The sequence below is a fragment of the Ranitomeya imitator genome, chromosome 4 (genome assembly GCF_032444005.1).
Source record: "Ranitomeya imitator isolate aRanImi1 chromosome 4, aRanImi1.pri, whole genome shotgun sequence".
NCBI lineage: Eukaryota > Metazoa > Chordata > Amphibia > Anura > Dendrobatidae > Ranitomeya > Ranitomeya imitator.
The window spans coordinates 454,476,971-454,496,999 of NC_091285.1; the positions used below are offsets into that span (position 1 = coordinate 454,476,971).

The 20,029-nt window shown below is 46.2% G+C and overlaps 1 protein-coding gene across 2 annotated transcripts in view; it reads right to left on the reverse strand.

Annotated features, from left to right (window-relative positions):
* Positions 1 to 675: 675 nt before the first annotated feature.
* LOC138676463 (uncharacterized) overlaps positions 676 to 20,029 on the reverse strand; it is a 37,513-nt gene continuing 18,159 nt past the window's right edge. For both annotated transcript variants that reach the window (XM_069765786.1, XM_069765785.1), the window contains one exon: positions 676 to 890. In XM_069765786.1, the coding sequence (XP_069621887.1) occupies positions 788 to 890 (103 nt within the window). In that variant the 3' untranslated portion in view covers positions 676 to 787. The remainder of the gene's footprint in view (positions 891 to 20,029) is intronic.

Here is a 20,029-nt window from a genome sequence, read left to right on the forward strand (position 1 = left end):
TATAATAGTTCCTCCTGATTGGCTGTGCTATAATATGATGTGTTAGCTGTAAGACATTATGAGGAAGCCTGGCCTGAGGTCATGTGATCCTTTTCTGGATGATAATGTGGCAATGTGTAAAATCCTGGCTACCATTTAAGTGACTTCTCTGAATCAAAGCACAAATTGTTAAAATTTTCCAGGTCCAGCAAATTCCTGAAAATGTAACACAAATTTGATTTGCATTGAACTAATTTGCCTTTAATCTTTATCAGAAAGTGCTAGTAAAAACAAGTACTTTTGCAATGTTCTATATATTTATATCCCCCGCAATTCCCTGATAATTACAATGTTAATTTTTAATGGGTAGGACTCATTGCCCAAGGAACCGATCACTTCTACAGAAAACTGAAAATCCACAATGCCCACAAATTGTTTGCAGTAGAGCTTGTAAGCACTGCACAGAGGATGGCCGGGATCGCTGGAGTGTAGTGTTGGCTCCTGATCCCGGCCAGGTTTAGTGCCACAGTTTGGACCAGCAGTGTACGATAGTCTGGTACATTGGTGACCCGGTTCAGCGATGAAGGATTCTTAGTCTAGTGTAACTCCGGTATAGGTACCAAGGTCTTTGACTTCTGAGCTCAGTTCAAAAAATTATAATATGAAAAGCAAATACCAAAACACAATACAATAAAACAGAATTGATGCTTTAGTTTATTTATGCACACAAGCAGTTTTAATAATATCAGTAAAATTCTGCTACATTCACATCTACATAATTCTAGAATAGAATACTGACTATTAATAATTACTCCAGGAAGTCAAAACTAGCTGCATATTTTGAAATGAAGCACTTATCGATACTTCGCTGGACTTTTGCAAAGCCTTTTTCTCCCCATTCTTCACCCCAACTGTGAAAAGAAATGAAAATACTGATTGTGAGGTGACGTTATCTGTGAATATAAAATCACTGAAAATCTGAATTCAGTATAAAATATATAAAAGCCACACTTTTAAAACTAGCGCGATGGCAAAGTAAGTGAGTGGGGTGTAAAAAGTGTATGTGGTAGAAGTCCAACGGTATAAAATCTTCAAGACTATTTGTATATTATGAAAACATCTCCCAAGTCTCCTCAAAGTAAATCTCACCCGTACAATGTATTGGACACGGTGATTCCACACGGTTCAATGAGCAAATGCGGAATCACCTGTGTTCACAAGCTGGCAGTGCTTTGGTCGCAGCGGACATGTGCTTGTCCAAAGCAATGCCGATTACTGACCGTGTGCACCTAACCTTACCTTTTGAACCTCTCCCTTAGCTCAGTCATATTTCAAACATGCAATCAAATATCGCAGTCAGCAAACCCTTATACAATCTGGATATTTTGTGTTTTTTTTTCACATGATTAGCTACTCTCTAGATTGAAGAAGTTATCCACTACTTGGATAATTCTTTCTCATACCCCATGCTTGGCCCCCATAAGATAACAAAGCTTATACTTACTTCCTGTGCGGTCAGCGTTCCCGCAGTATCGGCACTCACTTTCCCCGTGGCTCTCGTGCGGTTGTTGTGACACTTGGCGCCTAATCAGCACTGGTGTCACTGTCTATGTCTTTGGACAAATTGCACATGAAAAGGAAGTCAGAGATTAGCTGCAGCCCATACTTCTTCATGTTCAATTTGACAAAAAGGCGGAACAGTGACGCCGGCGCTGAATTGGCACCAGACTCATGTGTCACAACTAGTGATGAGCGAATATACTCGTTACTCAAGATTTCTCGAGCATGCTCGGGGGTCTTCCGAGTATTTTTTAGTGCTCGGAGATTTTGTTTTTCTTGCCGCAGATGAATGATTTACATCTGTTAGCCAGCATAAGTACATGTGGGGATTCCCTAGCAGCCAGGCAACCCCCACATGTACTTATGCTGGCTAACAGATGTAAATCATTCAGCTGCGGCAAGTAAAACTAAAACTCCGAGCATTAAAAAAATACTCGGAGGACCCCCGAGCGTGCTCAAGAAACGAGTATATTCGCTCATCACTAGTCACAACAACTGCACGAGAGGCCCAGGACTTCGAGGGCTGACACTGCTGTGCCAGTACGAGAGGTGACTATAGGCTTTTTTATTTTATCACAGCCAAACATTTAGATCAAGAAGGGGTTGTCCTAGTAGTGGACAACTCCTTTAATTGCATTAGTAGTTTTTAAGACGACTTCTGATTTCTAAACATGTGTTTCCATGATGGATTCTGTGCAGGAGTTTGAGTAAATGGCATTCAGTCTTGAATTTAGAGAAAGGCTTGTTATATTAGCTGTATTGAGGTGTATAAATTGTTTTTGATTAGTTTATTGCAAACAGCAGAAAGTTTGAAAATGTTGCTATTAAGCCTAACCTGCAATGGGGGTTGAATAATTCTGACTGCAAATGTATAATATGTGCATGTGTGTAACTGTATAAAAAATGTTATAATCAGTACAAGTATAATACATATTACCATATATACTCAAGTACAAGGTGAGTTTTTCAGCACATTTTTTATGCTGAAAAAGCCCCTGTTAAGGCTAGCGGAATGCAGCAAATAATAAGATAGGTAGAATAAGGTGCGTTCGCAGCCCGGGGTCCACCGTGCAGAGATGGAACCTGCTGCCAAGTAATGACAGACTATATGGCGGTACAATGTGAATACACACAGGTTAACTTCACCCTGTGAGAAGGAAGCGAACCCTGTTAAGTCACAGGGCCGTGGTACCGCACACAAGAGCACAAGCAAGGAGTCTCCAAGCTCAGTCCAAAGACTTGGGATCTGAGTCTGTGAAGACTACTTGCGGTCGACACCGCAACTGGGGTGTCAGCGTAACCAAAATAATAACAAATGAATGCACGAGAGTGCGTGCGGTGCCGCACTGGCGGACGCCACTAACCACACAGGCTTGGGTCAGGAAAGCGCTGTGAAAGCGCACGGCGCCGCACTGGCGGACACAGCAACTAGATGCTGTATTAGTGTATAACGTGCTGTTGGATAAGTCGGGCACTAGATAACAAACATACACCTTCCGCGAACAGTCATCCAATAGGGAGGGTTATTTAAAGAGCGACTTTCACTCACAACACACACACGTTTACAAATGTACACTAGCGCATGGCCGTGCGGCCATGCGAGCCTTAAATAGCTGCAGCACGTACAGGACCCTTCAAAGAAGGACCAATGGAATTGCTGCAGTACCAGAGCATGTGACCCTAGATCTCCACTGAGAGATCTTGCCCTGGGCATGCTCAGTGTGTGCAAAGTAGGACTTAGCCCCAGAAGCATCTGCTCGCCGCTGTCCAGCACTAGCTTCAATGGCAGAAGCTGGAAAAGCAGCAGTAACCCTATGCACAGAGTGAGACTGAGCAAGATGATGGGACCGACGTCTGCGCTGAGCAGACTCCACTGCGGCTGGAGAAGAATGGGAGACCGCAGCAGAGATGGTTCGAGATTCCCCCTGTGCAGAGGCGGGAACTCAACACCTAACATCGCCCCCCCTTCCCTGGACCTCGCTACGCTCGAAGGCAGCAATGAGCTGTGGAGCTCGAATGTGTTCAGCAGGCTCCCAGGACCTGTCCTCTGGGCCATAACCCTTCCAATCCACCAAATAGAATTTTTTGCCACGTACCACCTTGCACCCCAAAATAGCGTTCACCTCGTAATTGTCCGTAGACGAACCCGATGTCCCAGCAGATGACTCGGAAAACCGGGACATGTATACGGGTTTCAAGAGGGACACATGAAAGGTGTCGGTGATACCCAGGCATGGAGGAAGAGCCAGATGGTAGACCACAGGATTAACCTGTTCGAGGACCTTGAAGGGACCCAAGTAGCGAAGTGCAAACTTAGTGGACTCAACACGCAGCCTGATGTTACGGGCGGAGAGCCACACTAAGTCGCCAGGAGCAAAGGTCGGAGCGGGGCGCCGATGAGCATCGGCGGAGGACCTCATTCTCTCCTTGGAGGCCCGAATGGCATCCTGAGTGTGGTCCCAAATGTCCCGTGCCTCCACAGCCCAGTCTGCCACCCTGGAGTCGGCGGAAGACATGGGCATGGGCACAGTGACACGCGGATGCTGGCCGTAATTTAGGCGGAATGGAGTCTGACCGGTGGAGTCGGCTACGGCGTTGATAAGCGCAAACTTTGCCCACGGTAGCAAAAATGCCCAGTCATCCTGCCTGGCAGAAACAAAATGTCGCAAATATGTGAACAGGGTCTGGATGGCCCTCTCTACCAACCCATTCGTCTCGGGGTGATATGCCGAAGAGAGATTCAACTCAATACTGAGTAGACGACAAAGCTCTCTCCAGAATCGAGACGCAGACTAGGGACCCCGGTCACTAACAATTTTGTCTGGCATACTGTGTAGGCGAAAGACATGCTTGATGAAAAACACAGCCAGAGCCCGTGCAGAAGGTAGCCGTGGAAGAGGCACCAAGTGCACCATTTTGGAAAAATGGTCGGTGATCACCCAGATAATGGTGCAGTTACGAGACTTGGGTAAGCCCACCACAAAATCCATCCCGACCATTTCCCAGGGCCTGTCCGCCACCGGCATGGGGTAAAGCAACCCAGCTTGCCGTTGCCGAGGAGACTTGTTCTTGGCGCAGGAAACACATGCCCGAACATAGTCTGTGATGTCACGAGCAATATGCGGCCACCAGTACGTCCTCGCCAAGAGCTCAGATGTCCTCTTGGTCCCAAAGTGTCCACCCACCATGGACGAGTGAGCCCAAGATAGAACCTCCGGTTGCAAATTAGATGGAACAAAAGTCTTGCCTGGGGGCACAGACTCTAGCGAAACCGGAGCCACCGCTCTCAGGCTCTCTGAAGGGAAGATAAGCCGAGTCTTCTCCTCCTCCACAGATGACACAACGGAGCAAGAGAGAGCGTCAGTCCGAATATTCTTCTCCCCAGAAAGAAAATGGAGGGTGAAATGAAACCGGGAGAAGAACAAGGACCTTCTGGCCTGGCGAAAATTTAACCGCTGGGCTGTCTGCAGGTACACCAAATTTTTGTGATCTGTGAAGACTTGGAAGGGAAAACGAGCTCCCTCCAAGAGATGTCTCCACTCCGAGAAAGCCAACTTCATGGCTAGCAACTCCCTGTCCCCGATGGAATAATTCCTCTCTGCTGGTGAGAAGGTCTTAGAAAAGAAGAAGCAAGGAAGCTTCCGACCTTGAGCATCCTTTTGGAAGAGGACTGCTCCAGCACCAACAGATGAGGCATCCACCTCCATGATAAATGGCTTATCTACATCGGGCCGATGTAGGATGGGAGCGCTAGCGAAGTGTGACTTTATATAGTTAAAAGCCTTGGAGACCTCCACAGACCACAATTTGGGATTTGCCCCCTTCTTGGTGAGGGCAACCAAGGGAGCTACCAAAGTTGAGAAGTGCGGAATGAACTGGCGATAATAGTTTATGAACCCCATAAAGCGCTGCACCGCTTTAAGAGAATGGGGTTCCTGCCAGTCCATCACAGCCTGTAGTTTGGCAGGATTCATAGCCAATCCCTGGGCAGAGATGATATAGCCCAGGAATGGTAAGGACTCCTGCTCGAACATACACTTCTCCAACTTGGCATAGAGGGAGTTTGCCCGTAGGAGGTCGAAGACTTTGCAAACATCTCTCCGGTGGGAGTCAATATCTGGAGAGTAGATGAGAATATCATCCAGATATGTGCGATCGAGAGTCGCCAACCTACCCTCCAGCTGCTGGATGTACCGCAAGGATTTCTGCTTGTCCGTCATTACTAGCCAGACCCTGGCGCTAGTGTGATCTTAAGGCTAGCGGAACGCACCACATAATAAGATAGGTAGAATAAGGTGCGTTCGCAGCCCGGGGTCCACCGTGCAGAGATGGAACCTGCTGCCAAGTAATGACGGACTATACAGTACAATGTGAATACACACGGGTTAACTTCACCCTGTGTGAAGGAAGCGAACCCTGTTAAGTCACAGGGCCGTGGTACCGCACACAAGAGCACAAGCAAGGAGTCTCCGAGCTCAGTCCAAAGACTTGAGATCTGAGTCTGTGAAGACTACTTGCGGTCGACACCGCAACTGGGGTGTCAGCGTAACCAAAATAATAACAAAGGAATGCACGAGAGTGCGTGCGGTGCTGCACTGGCGGACGCCACTAACCACCCAGGCTTGGGTCAGGAAAGCGCTGTGAAAGCGCACGGCGATGCACTGGCGGACACAGCAACTAGACGCTGTATTAGTGTGTAACGTGCTGTTGGATAAGTCGGGCGCAAGATAGCAAACATACACCTTCCGCGAACAGTCATCCAATAGGGAGGGTTATTTAAAGAGCGACTTTCACTCACAACACACACACATTTACAATGGCCGTGCGGCCATGCGAGCCTTAAATAGCTGCAGCACGTACAGGACCCTTCAAAGAAGGACCAATGGAATTGCTGCAGTACCAGAGCATGTGACCCTAGATCTCCACTGAGAGATCTTGCCCTGGGCATGCTTAGTGTGTGCAAAGTAGGACTTAGCCCTAGAAGCAAATAAACTCCGTGTGCACTGCTATATATGTGGTGCAGAGACTAGGTTCCCAAACCGTCAGCAATCAATATAAAAGTCTCGCACTCAACTTCAGTTACTTGGATTGATGAATTTTATTTGTGCAAGGTAGCACTGGAAGTACCTTGCACAAATAAAATTCATCAATCCAAGTAACTGAAGTTGAGTGCGAGACTTTTATATTGATTAGCCCTAGAAGCGTCTGCTCGCCGCTGCCCAGCACTGGCTTCAATGGCAGAAGCTGGAAAAGCAGCAGTAACCCTATGCACAGAGTGAGACTGAGCAAGACGCTGGGACCGATGTCTGCACTGAGCAGACTCCACTGCGGCTGGAAAGGAATAGGAGACTGCAGCAGAGATGGTTTGAGATTCCCCCTGTGGAGAGGCGGGAACTCGACACCCAACAGCCCCCTTCAGCTTATATCCATGTCCATCCAGGAGCCAGCTGCTCTGGCTAACTCCTGTGCCTGCTGCTAAAGAGAAATGAATATTCACTGCACTCACATTGAATATTCATCTCTCTTTAATAGCGGCTACAGTAGTCGCAGCCGCTGGCTTCCTGCAGCGGCGGAGTAATCACGTGTGCCCGCTACTTAAAGGTATGAATATTCACTGCACTCCACTCCCATGGGCATGTAGAGTAGTGAATATTCATTCCCTTTAGTAGCAGGCACTTGTGATCGCACTTGTGATCGCCCAGCTGCTGCAGCTGCTGGCATCGGAACAAGACTGCGAGGGAGCACAAAAAAAGATAAGTATGATGGTTTATTTTTTCTTATTGTTTCTCTGATAGGGGCCATGCAAACCAGGATAGGGATGGGGGGCCATGCATACCAGTGTAGGGATGAGGGAGCCATACATACCAGTATAGAGATGAGGGGGACCATGCATACCAGGATTGGGATTAGGAGGACATGCATACAACTATGAGGATGAGGAGGCCATGCATACAAGGATGGGCATGAGGAGGCCATGCATACAAGGATGGGGATGAGGAGGCCATGCATACACGGATGAGGATGAGGAGACCACTTATACCAGGATAGGGATGAGGAGGCCATGCAAACCAGTGTAGGGATGAGGGAGCCATGCATACAACTATGAGGATGAGGAGGCCATGCATACAAGGATGGGGATGAGGAGGCCATGCATACATGGATGGGGATGAGGAGGCCATGCATACATGGATGGGGATGAGGAGACCACTTATACCAGGATAGGGATGAGGGGGGCATGTATACCAGTATAGAGATGAGGGGGCCATGAATAGTAGGCAGTCATTACGTTTTCCTATTCTTTCGTGGTAAAATTAGGTGCCTCGGCTTATACTCGGGTCGGCTTATACGTATATACAATATATATAACTCTGATCTATGATTTTATAAATACATTTGTGCAACTATATATATACAGTGGGGCAAAAAAGTATTTAGTCAGTCAGCAATAGTGCAAGTTCCACCACTTAAAAAGATGAGAGGCGTCTGTAATTTACATCATAGGTAGACCTCAACTATGGGAGACAAACTGAGAAAAAAAAATCCAGAAAATCACATTGTCTGTTTTTTTATCATTTTTTTTGCATTTTATGGTGGAAAATAAGTATTTGGTCAGAAACAAACAATCAAGATTTCTGGCTCTCACAGACCTGTAACTTCTTCTTTAAGAGTCTCCTCTTTCCTCCACTCATTACCTGTAGTAATGGCACCTGTTTAAACTTGTTATCAGTATAAAAAGACACCTGTGCACACACTCAAACAGTCTGACTCCAAACTCCACTATGATGAAGACCAAAGAGCTGTCAAAGGACACCAGAAACAAAATTGTAGCCCTGCACCAGGCTGGGAAGACTGAATCTGCAATAGCCAACCAGCTTGGAGTGAAGAAATCAACAGTGGGAGCAATAATTAGAAAATGGAAGACATACAAGACCACTGATAATCTCCCTCGATCTGGGGCTCCACGCAAAATCCCACCCCGTGGGGTCAGAATGATCACAAGAACGGTGAGCAAAAATCCCAGAACCACGCGGGGGGACCTAGTGAATGAACTGCAGAGAGCTGGGACCAATGTAACAAGGCCTACCATAAGTAACACACTACGCCACCATGGACTCAGATCCTGCAGTGCCAGACGTGTCCCACTGCTTAAGCCAGTACATGTCCGGGCCCGTCTGAAGTTTGCTAGAGAGCATTTGGATGATCCAGAGGAGTTTTGGGAGAATGTCCTATGGTCTGATGAAACCAAACTGGAACTGTTTGGTAGAAACACAACTTGTCGTGTTTGGAGGAAAAAGAATACTGAGTTGCATCCATCAAACACCATACCTACTGTGAAGCATGGTGGTGGAAACATCATGCTTTGGGGCTGTTTCTCTGCAAAGGGGCCAGGACAACTGATCCGGGTACATGGAAGAATGAATGGGGCCATGTATCGTGAGATTTTGAGTGCAAACCTCCTTCCATCAGCAAGGGCATTGAAGATGAAACGTGGCTGGGTCTTTCAACATGACAATGATCCAAAGCACACCGCCAGGGCAACGAAGGAATGGCTTCGTAAGAAGCATTTCAAGGTCCTGGAGTGGCCTAGCCAGTCTCCAGATCTCAACCCTACAGAAAACCTTTGGAGGGAGTTGAAAGTCTGTGTTGCCAAGCGAAAAGCCAAAAACATCACTGCTCTAGAGGAGATCTGCATGGAGGAATGGGCCAACATACCAACAACAGTGTGTGGCAACCTTGTGAAGACTTACAGAAAACGTTTGACCTCTGTCATTGCCAACAAAGGATATATTACAAAGTATTGAGATGAAATTTTGTTTCTGACCAAATACTTATTTTCCACCATAATATGCAAATAAAATGTTAACAAAACAGACAATGTGATTTTCTGGATTTTTTTTTCTCAGTTTGTCTCCCATAGTTGAGGTCTACCTATGATGTAAATTACAGACTCCTCTCATCTTTTTAAGTGGTGGAACTTGCACTATTGCTGACTGACTAAATACTTTTTTGCCCCACTGTATATATATATATATATATGTCTGACAAGACAATTGAGTGAGTATTGAGATATATATATATATATATATATATATATATATATATATATATATATATATATATATATATATATATCTGTTAGCTATCTGCTAATTCCTGTTTTTAGGAATTTTATTGGGTGTTGGTCAGCAGGGTCAGTTATTCCTTCCTGGCATGGTTTTCTCTGTGACCCTCAGTCGGTTCAGGTGTTTTGGCTGATTCATTACTGGGTTTAGTCTGTGCAGTATTTGGGTGAAAATTAGATGAAGGGACAGAAGGTCTCTGTTCAACAGACTCGGAGGATTGTTAGTGCTTTTATTGTTTTTTAATTCTCACAGGTGGTCTATAGTAAGGCACCTGAGTAGCCAAGGAAGCTGATGTCTTGTCAGTGCTCATCAGGGGTTACTTTGTGTTTTGTGCCTGGATGTAAAGGCTTAGAATTAATTGCTTACACCAACAATAAAGAACAGAAGAATCAGTGTTTGTATTAAGCTTCTCTGTCACTGTGTGACTGCATTGACCCCATTATGTGTCCTGCAATGCAGCTGATCTTCCAAAATATTCATTATTGAAGCATCATTCTTGACTTTGACAATTTTAATACAAGAGCCATATTAATTATCTTACATTTATCCTTGGTGTCCCAAATGGAAAAAAAACAACATTTTTTTATTTATGTATCCTATCTATCTATCTATCTATCTATCTATCTATCTATCTATCTATCTATCTATCTATCATTAGAAATATTTAAATGTCCATAAATGTCATACGTTATTAATGGGAAACTACGGTAATTCTGTTGGGATATCTTGATTGGATTACTATTATGTGCTAGTAAATATTTGAATGCCATCTCCCACAGCAGGAAAGTATCTTTGCCATACCATTGAAAAGGTCACTGTGCCAACATAAATGCAAATTGCATATCAGAAATTCAAATATTTAAAAGCGTAATGAAGTCATATGGACATGACTTAGGTAAATTTTATGGATATGATCTTAGTAGCTCTGTAGGTTGGGTTGCTGTAGTGGTTCCTTTACCAAAGATCATAAGCAAATAAAATTCACCACTTCATTTGACTTACAGTTGAAACCAGAAGTTTTTTGCGTACACTATATAAAAAGACACATATGCACGTTTTTCTCAATATCTGACATGAAATCAGAATAAACTTTTCCATTTTAGATCAATTAGGATTACCATAATTATTATTTGCCAAATGCCAGAATAATGAGACTTACTGCAAAGTCAAAAGTTTACATACACTAAGATTACTATGCCTTTAAACAATTCTGGACTGCCCATATGATGATGTCATGTGTTCGGAAGCTTCTGATAGGCTTTTTGGCAACCATTGAGTTACACATCTGTGGATGTATATTAATGCACACCTGAAACACACTGCTTCTTTGTGTAGCATCATGGGAAAGTCTAAATAAATCAGCCAAGATATCAGGAAGAAAATTGTGGACTTGCACAAGTCTGGCTCATGCTTGGGTACAATTTCAAGATACCTGAAGGTGCCTTGCTCATCTGTACAAACAATTATATGCAAATACAAACAAGATGGTTATGTCCAGCCATCATACTACTTAGGAAGGAGATGGGTTCTGTGTCCCAGAGATGAATGTGTTTTGGTCTGACATATGTATATCAATCCAAGGACAGATGCAAAAGACCTTGTGAAGATGATGGTGGAAGTGGGCAAGATTTTGTCAATATCCACAGTGAAACAAGTACAGTATCAACATGGACAGGAAGGCCACTGTACCAGAAGAAGTGATTACTCCAAAAGAAGCATTAAAAAAGCCAGATTAATGTTTGGAAATGAACACAGGAACAAAGACCTTAATTTTGGAGGACATGTCCTGTGGTCTGATGAAACTCCAATTTAACTTTTTAGGCATAATGACCATCTTTACATTTGGAGGAAAAAGTGAGAAGCTTGGAAGCCTAAGAACACCATCCCAACTGTGAAACATGGGGGTGGCAGCATCATGTTGGTGGGTTATTTTGCTTCAGGAGGGACTGGTACACTTCACAAAATAGATGGCATCATGAGAAAAGAAGATTATGTGGCAATACTGAAACAACATCTCAAGACATCAGCCAGGAAGTTAAAGCTTGGGAGGAAATGGGTCTTCCAAATGGACAATGACCCAAAGCATACTGACAAAATGGTAGCAAAGTGGCTTAACCCCTTCCCGACCTGTGACGCATACGCTGCGTCATGAAAGTCAGTGCCAATCCGACCTGTGAAGCAGCGTAGGCGTCATGGCGGGATTGCGTTCCTGCATTTCGAGTGAAAGGGTTAACTGAAATTGCACCCGACCTGCAGGTACAGGGGGACTTGTACTTTAGCCCAGGGGGGTGGCTTAGCCCCCACTTGGCTATGATCGTCCTGGTGACCACCTTGTCACCACCCCCCAGATCTGATTGGAGCTAGCATCCATGTGATGCTAGCTCTCCATTCAGATGTGGAGGGGCGGAGAAACCATTGCTGCCATGCTGTCCAGCTTCATGCCTTTGGTGGAAGCTGAACAGCGAGGTGCCTGCATATTGACCTGTCACATACCGCGATCGCTGCCACCATTGCAGTCACTGCCACCGCTGCAGTTACCGCCGCCGTCACTGCCTCCGCCAGGTACTCCCCTCTGCTTCTCTTCTCCCTTGCCTTGCGATTCCATGCCCCCGACCTTCGCTCCCTCCCCCCTGCCCTGGAGATCACCCCCCTGCTGCTGCCAGCTCCATTTCCTCCTTCTGCTGCATCGCACCTGACAGCCCCCCTGATCTTCCCCACTGATCGTCCCCCCGATCTTCCCCATTGATCGCTCCCCTGATCTTCCCCACTGATCACCCCCCCTGATCTTCCCCACTGATCGCCCCCTGATCTTCCCCACTGATTGCCCCCCTGATCTTCCCCACTGATCACCCTTCTGATTGCCCCCTGATTGCCCCCCTGATCTTCCCCACTGATCTCCCCCCTGATCTTCCCCACTGATTGCCCCCCTGATCTTCCCCACTGATCGCCCCCCTGATCCTCCCCACTGATCACCCCCATGATCTTCCCCACTGATTGCCCCCCTGATCTTCCCCACTGATCACCCCCCTGATTGCCCCACTGATTGCCCCCCTGATCTTCCCCCCTGATCTTCCCCACTGATCGCCCCCCTGATCTTCCCCACTGATCGCCCCCCTGATCTTCCCCACTGATCGCCCCCCTGATCCTCCCCACTGATCACCCCCATGATCTTCCCCACTGATCACCCCCCTGATTGCCCCACTGATTGCCCCCCTGATCTTCCCCCCTGATCTTCCCCCCTGATCTTCCCCACTGATCGCCCCCCTGATCTTCCCCACTGATCACCCCCCTGATTGCCCCATTGATTGCCCCCCTGATCTTCCCCCCTGATCTTCCCCACTGATCGCCCCCCTGATCTTCCCCACTGATCGCCCCCCTGATCTTCCCCACTGATCTTCCCCACTGATCGCCCCCATGATCTTCCCCACTGATTGCCCCCCTGATCTTCCCCACTGATTGCCCCCTGATCTTCCCCACTGATTGCCCCCCTGATCTTCCCCACTGATCGCCCCCCTGATCTTCCCCACTGATCTTCCCCACTGATCTTCCCCCTTGATCTTCCTCACTGATCTTCCCCACTGATCGCCCCCCCTGATCGCCCCACTGATCTTCCCCACTGATCGCCCCCCTGATCTTCCCCACTGATCGCCCCCCTGATCTTCTCCACTGATCGCCCCTCCTGATCTTCCCCACTGATCACCCCCCTGATCTTCCCCACTGATCTTCCTCTTTGATCTTACTCACTGATCTTCCCCACTGATCACCCACCTGGTCTTCCCCACTGATCTTCCCCACTGATCGCCCCCTGATCTTCCCCACTGATCTTCCCCACTGATCGCCCCCGATTGCCCCCCTGATCTTCCCCTCTGATTGCCCCCCTGATCTTCCCCACTGATGGCCCCCTGATCTTCCCCACTGATCTTCCCCCTTGATCTTCCTCACTGATCTTCCCCACTGATCGCCCCCCTGATCGCCCCCCTGATCTTCCCCACTGATCGCCCCCCTGATCTTCCCCACTTATCGCCCCCCTGATCGCCCCCCTAATCTTCCCCACTGATCGCCCCCCTGATTGCCCCCTGATCTTCCCCACTAATTGCCCCCCTCATCTTCCCCACTGATTGCCCCCCTGATCGCCCCCCTGATCTTCCCCACTGATCGCCCCCCTGATCTTCCCCACTGATCGCCCCCCTGATCTCTCCCATTGATCGCCCCGCTGATCTTCATGACTGATCTTCTCCCTGATCACCCCCCTGATCTTCCCCTCTGATCGCCCCACTGATCTTCCCCACTGATCACCCCCTGATCTCCCCCTACCCTGTGGATCGCCCTCTGCCCCGCTGATGTCCCCGCTGCTGTCCTCCCCTGCCCTTCTGCTGTCCCCTCTGCCCAGCTGATGTCCTCCCTTGCCCCGTTGATGTCCCCCCTGCCCTGTGGATCGCCCCCTGCTCTGCTGATGTCCTCTCCTGCCCCGCTGATGTCCTCCCTTGCCCCGTTGATGTCCCCCCTGCCCTGTGGATCGCCCCCTGCTCTGCTGATGTCCTCTCCTGCCCCGCTGATGTCCTCCCCTGCCCCGCTGCTGTCCCTTCTGCCCCGTTGATGTCCTCCCCTGCCCCGCTGTCCCCCCTGCCCTGTGGATCACCCCCTGCTCCGCTGATGTCCCCCCTGCCCCGCTGATGTCCCCCCTGCCCCGCTGATGTCCCCCCTGCCCTGCTGATGTCCCCCCTGCCCCACTGATGTCCCCCCTTCTCCCACTGATCTCCCCCGTGCCCTGTGGATCGCCCTCTGTACCGCTGATGTCCCCCCTGAACTGCAGATGTCCTCCCTGCCCCGCTGATGTCCCCCCTGCCCCGCTGATGTCCCCCCTTCTCCCACTGTTCTCCCCCCTGCCCTGTGGATCGCCCCCTGTACCGCTGATGTCCCCCCCTGCACCCCAGATGTCCCCTCTGCCCCACTGATATCCCCTCTGCCCCGCTGATCACCCCCCTGCCCCATTGATCACCCCTCAGCCCCAGTTTTTCCATTAGGGTTGGGGCTAAAATTAGGGTTAGGGTTGGTGCTAAAGTTAGGGTTGGGATTAGGGGTAGGGTTAGGATTAGGGTTGGGATTAGGGGTAGGGTTAGGATTAGGGTTGGGATTAGGGGTAGGGTTAGGATTAGGGTTGGGATTAGGGGTAGGGTTAGGGGTGTGTTGGGGTTAGGGTTGGAGTTAGAATTGGGAGGTTTCCATTGTTTAGGCACATCAGGGGCTCTCCAAACGCGACATGACGCCTGCAGACTATTCCATCAAAGTCTGCATTTCAAAACCTCACTACTTCCTTTCCGAGCCCCAACGTGTGCCCAAACAGTGGTTTACCCCCACATATGGGGTCAGCATACTCATGACAAACTGGACAATAACTTTTGGGGACCAAATTCTCCTGTTACCCTTGTGAAAATAAAAAATTGCTTGCTAAAACATAATTTTTGAGGAAAGAAAGATGATTTTTTACTTTCACGGCTCTGCGTTATAAACTTCTGTGAAGCACTTGGGGGTTCAAAGTGCACAGCACACATTTAGATAAGTTCCTTGGGGGGTCTAGTTTCCAAAATGGGGTCACTTTCAGAGGGTTTCTACTGTTTAGGCACATCAGGGGCTCTGCAAACGTAACATGACGCCAGCAGACCATTCCATCAAAGTCTGCATTTTAAAACGTCACTACTTCCCTTCCGAGCCTCGACGTGCGCCCAAACAGTGGTTTACCCCCATATATGGGGTATCAGCGTACTCAGGACAAACTGGGCAACAAATATTGGGGTCCAATTTCTCCTGTTACCCTTGTGAAAATAAAAAAATGCTTGCTAAAACATAATTTTTGAGGAAAGAAAAATGATTTTTTATTTTCCCGGCTCTGTGTTGTAAACTTCTGTGAAGCACTTGGGGGTTTAAAGTGGTCACCACACATCTAGATTAGTTCCTTGGGAGGTATAGTTTCCAAAATGGGGTCACTTATGGGGGAGCTCCAATGTTTAGGCACACAGGGGCTCTCCAAACGCGACATGGTGTCTGCTAAAGATTGGAGCCAATTTTTCATTGAAAAAGTCAAATGGCGCTCCTACCCTTCCGAGCCCTGTCGTGTGCCAAAACAGTGGTCCCCCCGCACATATGGGGTATCAGCATACTCAGGACAAATTGTATAATAACATTTGGGGTCCAGTTTCTCCTTTAACCCTTGGGAAAATTAAAAAATTGTTGCTAAAAAACATTTTTGTGACTAAAAAGTTAAATGTTCATTTTTTCCTTCCATGTTGCTTCTGCTGCTGTGAAGCACCTTAAGGCCGGGGACACACTAGACCGAAATACGGACGAGTGCAATGCGATAAAAAATTGCATAGCACTCGTCCCAATGTTAATCAATGGGGCAGCTCCCATCATCCGATATTTTCTCGGCCGTATTCAGGATCCGAGTGAAATCGCAGCATGCTGCGATTGTCAGCGTTTCTCGGCCGAGAATCGCCAATGAAAGTCTATGGAAACCCCAAAAATACAGATCACACATGGACCAGCAGTGTGACTTGCGAGGAATATGCAGCGCTGTTAGAGAGAAAAGCCGGTAATTCAGTGCGGTGTACAGTAAAATCACACTGACAGCTTAGAATAGAATAGGTCGAATAAATGTGTACACATAGAATAGGTATATATATATATATATATATATATATATATATGTCAGTGAGACACACATATATATATATATATATATTAATATTTCTTCCAGCGCTAGACAGCTTTAAAGCCGGTAATTCAATTACCGGCTTTTGCTTTCTCCTTCCTAAACCCGACATGATATGAGACATGGTTACATACAGTAAACCATCTCATATCCCCATTTTTTTGGCATATTCCACACTACTAATGTTAGTAGTGTGTATATGCAAAATTTGGCCGTTCTAGCTAGTAAATTAAGGGGTTAAATGGCGGAAAAAATTTGGCGTGGGCTCCTGCACAATTTTCTCCGCCAGAGTAGTAAAGCCAGTGACTGAGGGCAGATATTAATAGCCTGGAGAGGGTCCATGGTTATTGGCCCCCCCCTGGCTAAAAACACCTGCCCCCAGCCACCCCAGAAAAGGCACACCTGGAAGATGCGCCTATTCTGGCACTTGGCCACTCTCTTCCCATTCCCGTGTAGCGGTGGGATATGGGGTAATGAAGGGTTAATGCCACCTTGCTATTGTAAGGTGACATTAAGCCAGATTAATAATGGAGAGGCGTCAATTATGACACCTATCCATTATTAATCCAATACTAGTAAAGGGTTAAAAAAAACACACACACATTCTTAAAAATTATTTTAATGAAATAAAAACAAAGGTTGTTGTAATATTTTATTGAACGCCCAATCCAATCACTGAAGACCCTCGTTCTGTAACAAAAAAAACATAATAAACCAACAATATCCTTACCTTCCGCAGATCTGTAAAGTCCAATGATGTAAATCCATCTGAAGGGGTTAAAATATTTTGCAGCCACGAGCTTTGCTAATGCAAGGTTGCTCATGTCTGCAAAACCCCGGGGAATGTAGGTAAAGTAGGTCAATGCCCTATATTTACCTGCATTTGCGGTGAGGCGCCCTCTGCTGGCTGTTCCTAGATCGTGGGAACTTTCCTAGAAAGCTCCCAGGCTCGCGTTCATAAGAGGGCGCCCTCTGCTGGTTGTCCTCATATGAACTCGAGCCAGGGAGCTTTCTAGGAAAGTTCCCACGATCTAGGAACAGCCAGCAGAGGGTGCCTCACCGCAAATGCAGGTAAATATAGGTTATTGACCTACTTTACCTTCATTCTTCGGGGTTTTGCAGACATGAGCAACCTTGCATTAGCAAAGCTTGTGGCTGCAAAATATTTTAACCCCTTCAGATGGATTTACATCGTTGGACTTTACAGATCTGCGGAAGGTAAGGATATTGTTGGTTTATTATGTTTTTTTTGTTACAGAACGAGGGTCTTCAGTGATTGGATTGGGCGTTCAATAAAATATTACAACAACCTTTGTTTTTATTTCATTAAAATAATTTTTAAGAATGTGTGTGTGTTTTTTTAACCCTTTACTAGTATTGGATTAATAATGGATAGGTGTCATAATTGACGCCTCTCCATTATTAATCTGGCTTAATGTCACCTCACAATAGCAAGGTGGCATTAACCCTTCATTACCCCATATCCCACCGCTACACAGGAATGGGAAGAGAACGGCCAAATTTTGCATATACACACTACTAACATTAGTAGTGTGGAATATGCAAAAAAAATGGGGATATGAGATGGTTTACTGTATGTAAACCAGGTCTCATATCATGTTGAGTTTTAGGAAGGAGAAAGCAAAAGCCGGTAATTGAATTACCGGCTTTCTGCTATATCGCGCTGGATGAAATATTAATATATATACATATATGTGTCTACTGACATATATATATATATATATATATATATATATATATATATATAGACAGTATATATGTTTTTTTTTTTTACACATGGATCCTTTGTATAGCCGTATGTCGGTTTTGCAAACCTGCGATAAAAACACGCATTACGGCTGCCATACGGATTACATACGGAGGATGCCATGCGCAAAAAACGGTGACACACCCTGCCTACGGAGGAGCTACGGACCACTATTTTCGGGACTTTTCAGCGTATTACGGCCGTAATATACGGACCGTATTTTCATACGCTGAGTGTGACTCCGGCCTAAGGGTTAATAAAGTTCTTGAATGTGGGTTTGAGCACCTTGAGGGGTGCAGTTTTTAGAATGGTGTCACTTTGGGGTATTTTCAGTCATATAGACTCCTCAAACTGACTTCAAATGTGAGGTGGTCCCTAAAAAAAATGGTTTTGTAAATTTTGTTGTAAAAATGAGAAATCGCTGGTCAAATTTTAACCCTTATAACTTCCTAGCAAAAAAAAATTTTGCTTCCAAAATTGTGCTAATGTAAAGTAGACATGTGGGAAATGTTATTTATTAACTATTTTGTGTGACATAACTCTCTTGTTTAACAGAATAAAAATTCAAAATTTGAAAATTGCGAAATTTTCAAAATTTTAGCCAAATTTCAATTTTTTTCACTAGTAAACGCAAACATTATTGACCTAAATTTACCACTATCATGAAGCCCAATATGTCACGAAAAAACAATCTCAGAACCGCTGGGATCCGGTGAAGCGTTCCTGAGTTATTACCTCATAAAGGGACACTGGTCAGAATTGCAAAAACGGCCAGGTCATTAAAGGGACACTGTCACCTGAATTTGGAGGGAACAATTTTCAGTCATAGAGGCGGGGTTTTTGGGTGTTTGATTCACCCTTTCCTTACCCGCCGGCTGCATGCTGGCTGAAATATTGGATTGAAGTTCATTCTCTGTCCTCCGTAGTACATGCCTGCATAAGGCAAGATTACCTTGTGCAGGCGTGTACTACGGAGGACAGAGAATGAACTTCAATCCAATATTGCACCCAGCATGCAGCCGGCGGGTAAGGAAAGGGCGAATCAAACACCCGAAAACCCCGCCCCTATGGCTGAAGATTGTTCCCTCCAAATTCAGGTGACAGAGTCCCTTTAAAGGCAATGGTAACAAATACTAATGAAATGTATGTAAACTTTTGACTTTCCAGTAACTAATAAAAATGCTTTAAAACATTCCCTCTCTCTCATTATTCTGGCATTTGGCAAATATTAATAATTATGGTAATCCTAATTGACCCAAAGCGGGAAAGGTTTATTCTCATTTCCTGGCAGATATTGAGAAAAACATGTATATGTGTCTTTTTATATAGTTTATGGAAACTTCTGGTTTCAACTATAATTGTAAGGATAGCAGTGTGGGAACGTTATCCAATTTTCTCGGTATATAGTACAATATATCCAGCAAATTGAGGGTTTTTTCAAGAAAGGCAAGTTTACTAGCACATAGTACTCTGCAGTTCTAAGGGCTTGCTCACTCCACCATATTAATTGGCTGAGTACTATCCAATTTTTTTTATCAGATAGTCCTCAATATTTAACGGGGCACTGTTGAGCAACAACTTTTTTCTCATATCAGTTCGGCACGTTACAATTTGACCTGTAAATCGGACAAAACTCGCCCATTTAAGTTTATAGATGGGTGGAAATAATTGTGCTGCAATCGAATGCCATCCAAGTGCAGTCGGATTTCCGCGGACTCACAAAATGAAGAAGGTGGAGAAGTTTTGTTTTCCATCTTCTTCTCACAGTGTGCTCTGCTGGATGTCCTCATATGAACGCGAGCCTGGGAACTTTTCAGAATATTTTCCAACGCTCGAGTTCATATGAGGACATCCAGCAGAGGGCGCATCACCGCAACTCGAGGTAACTAC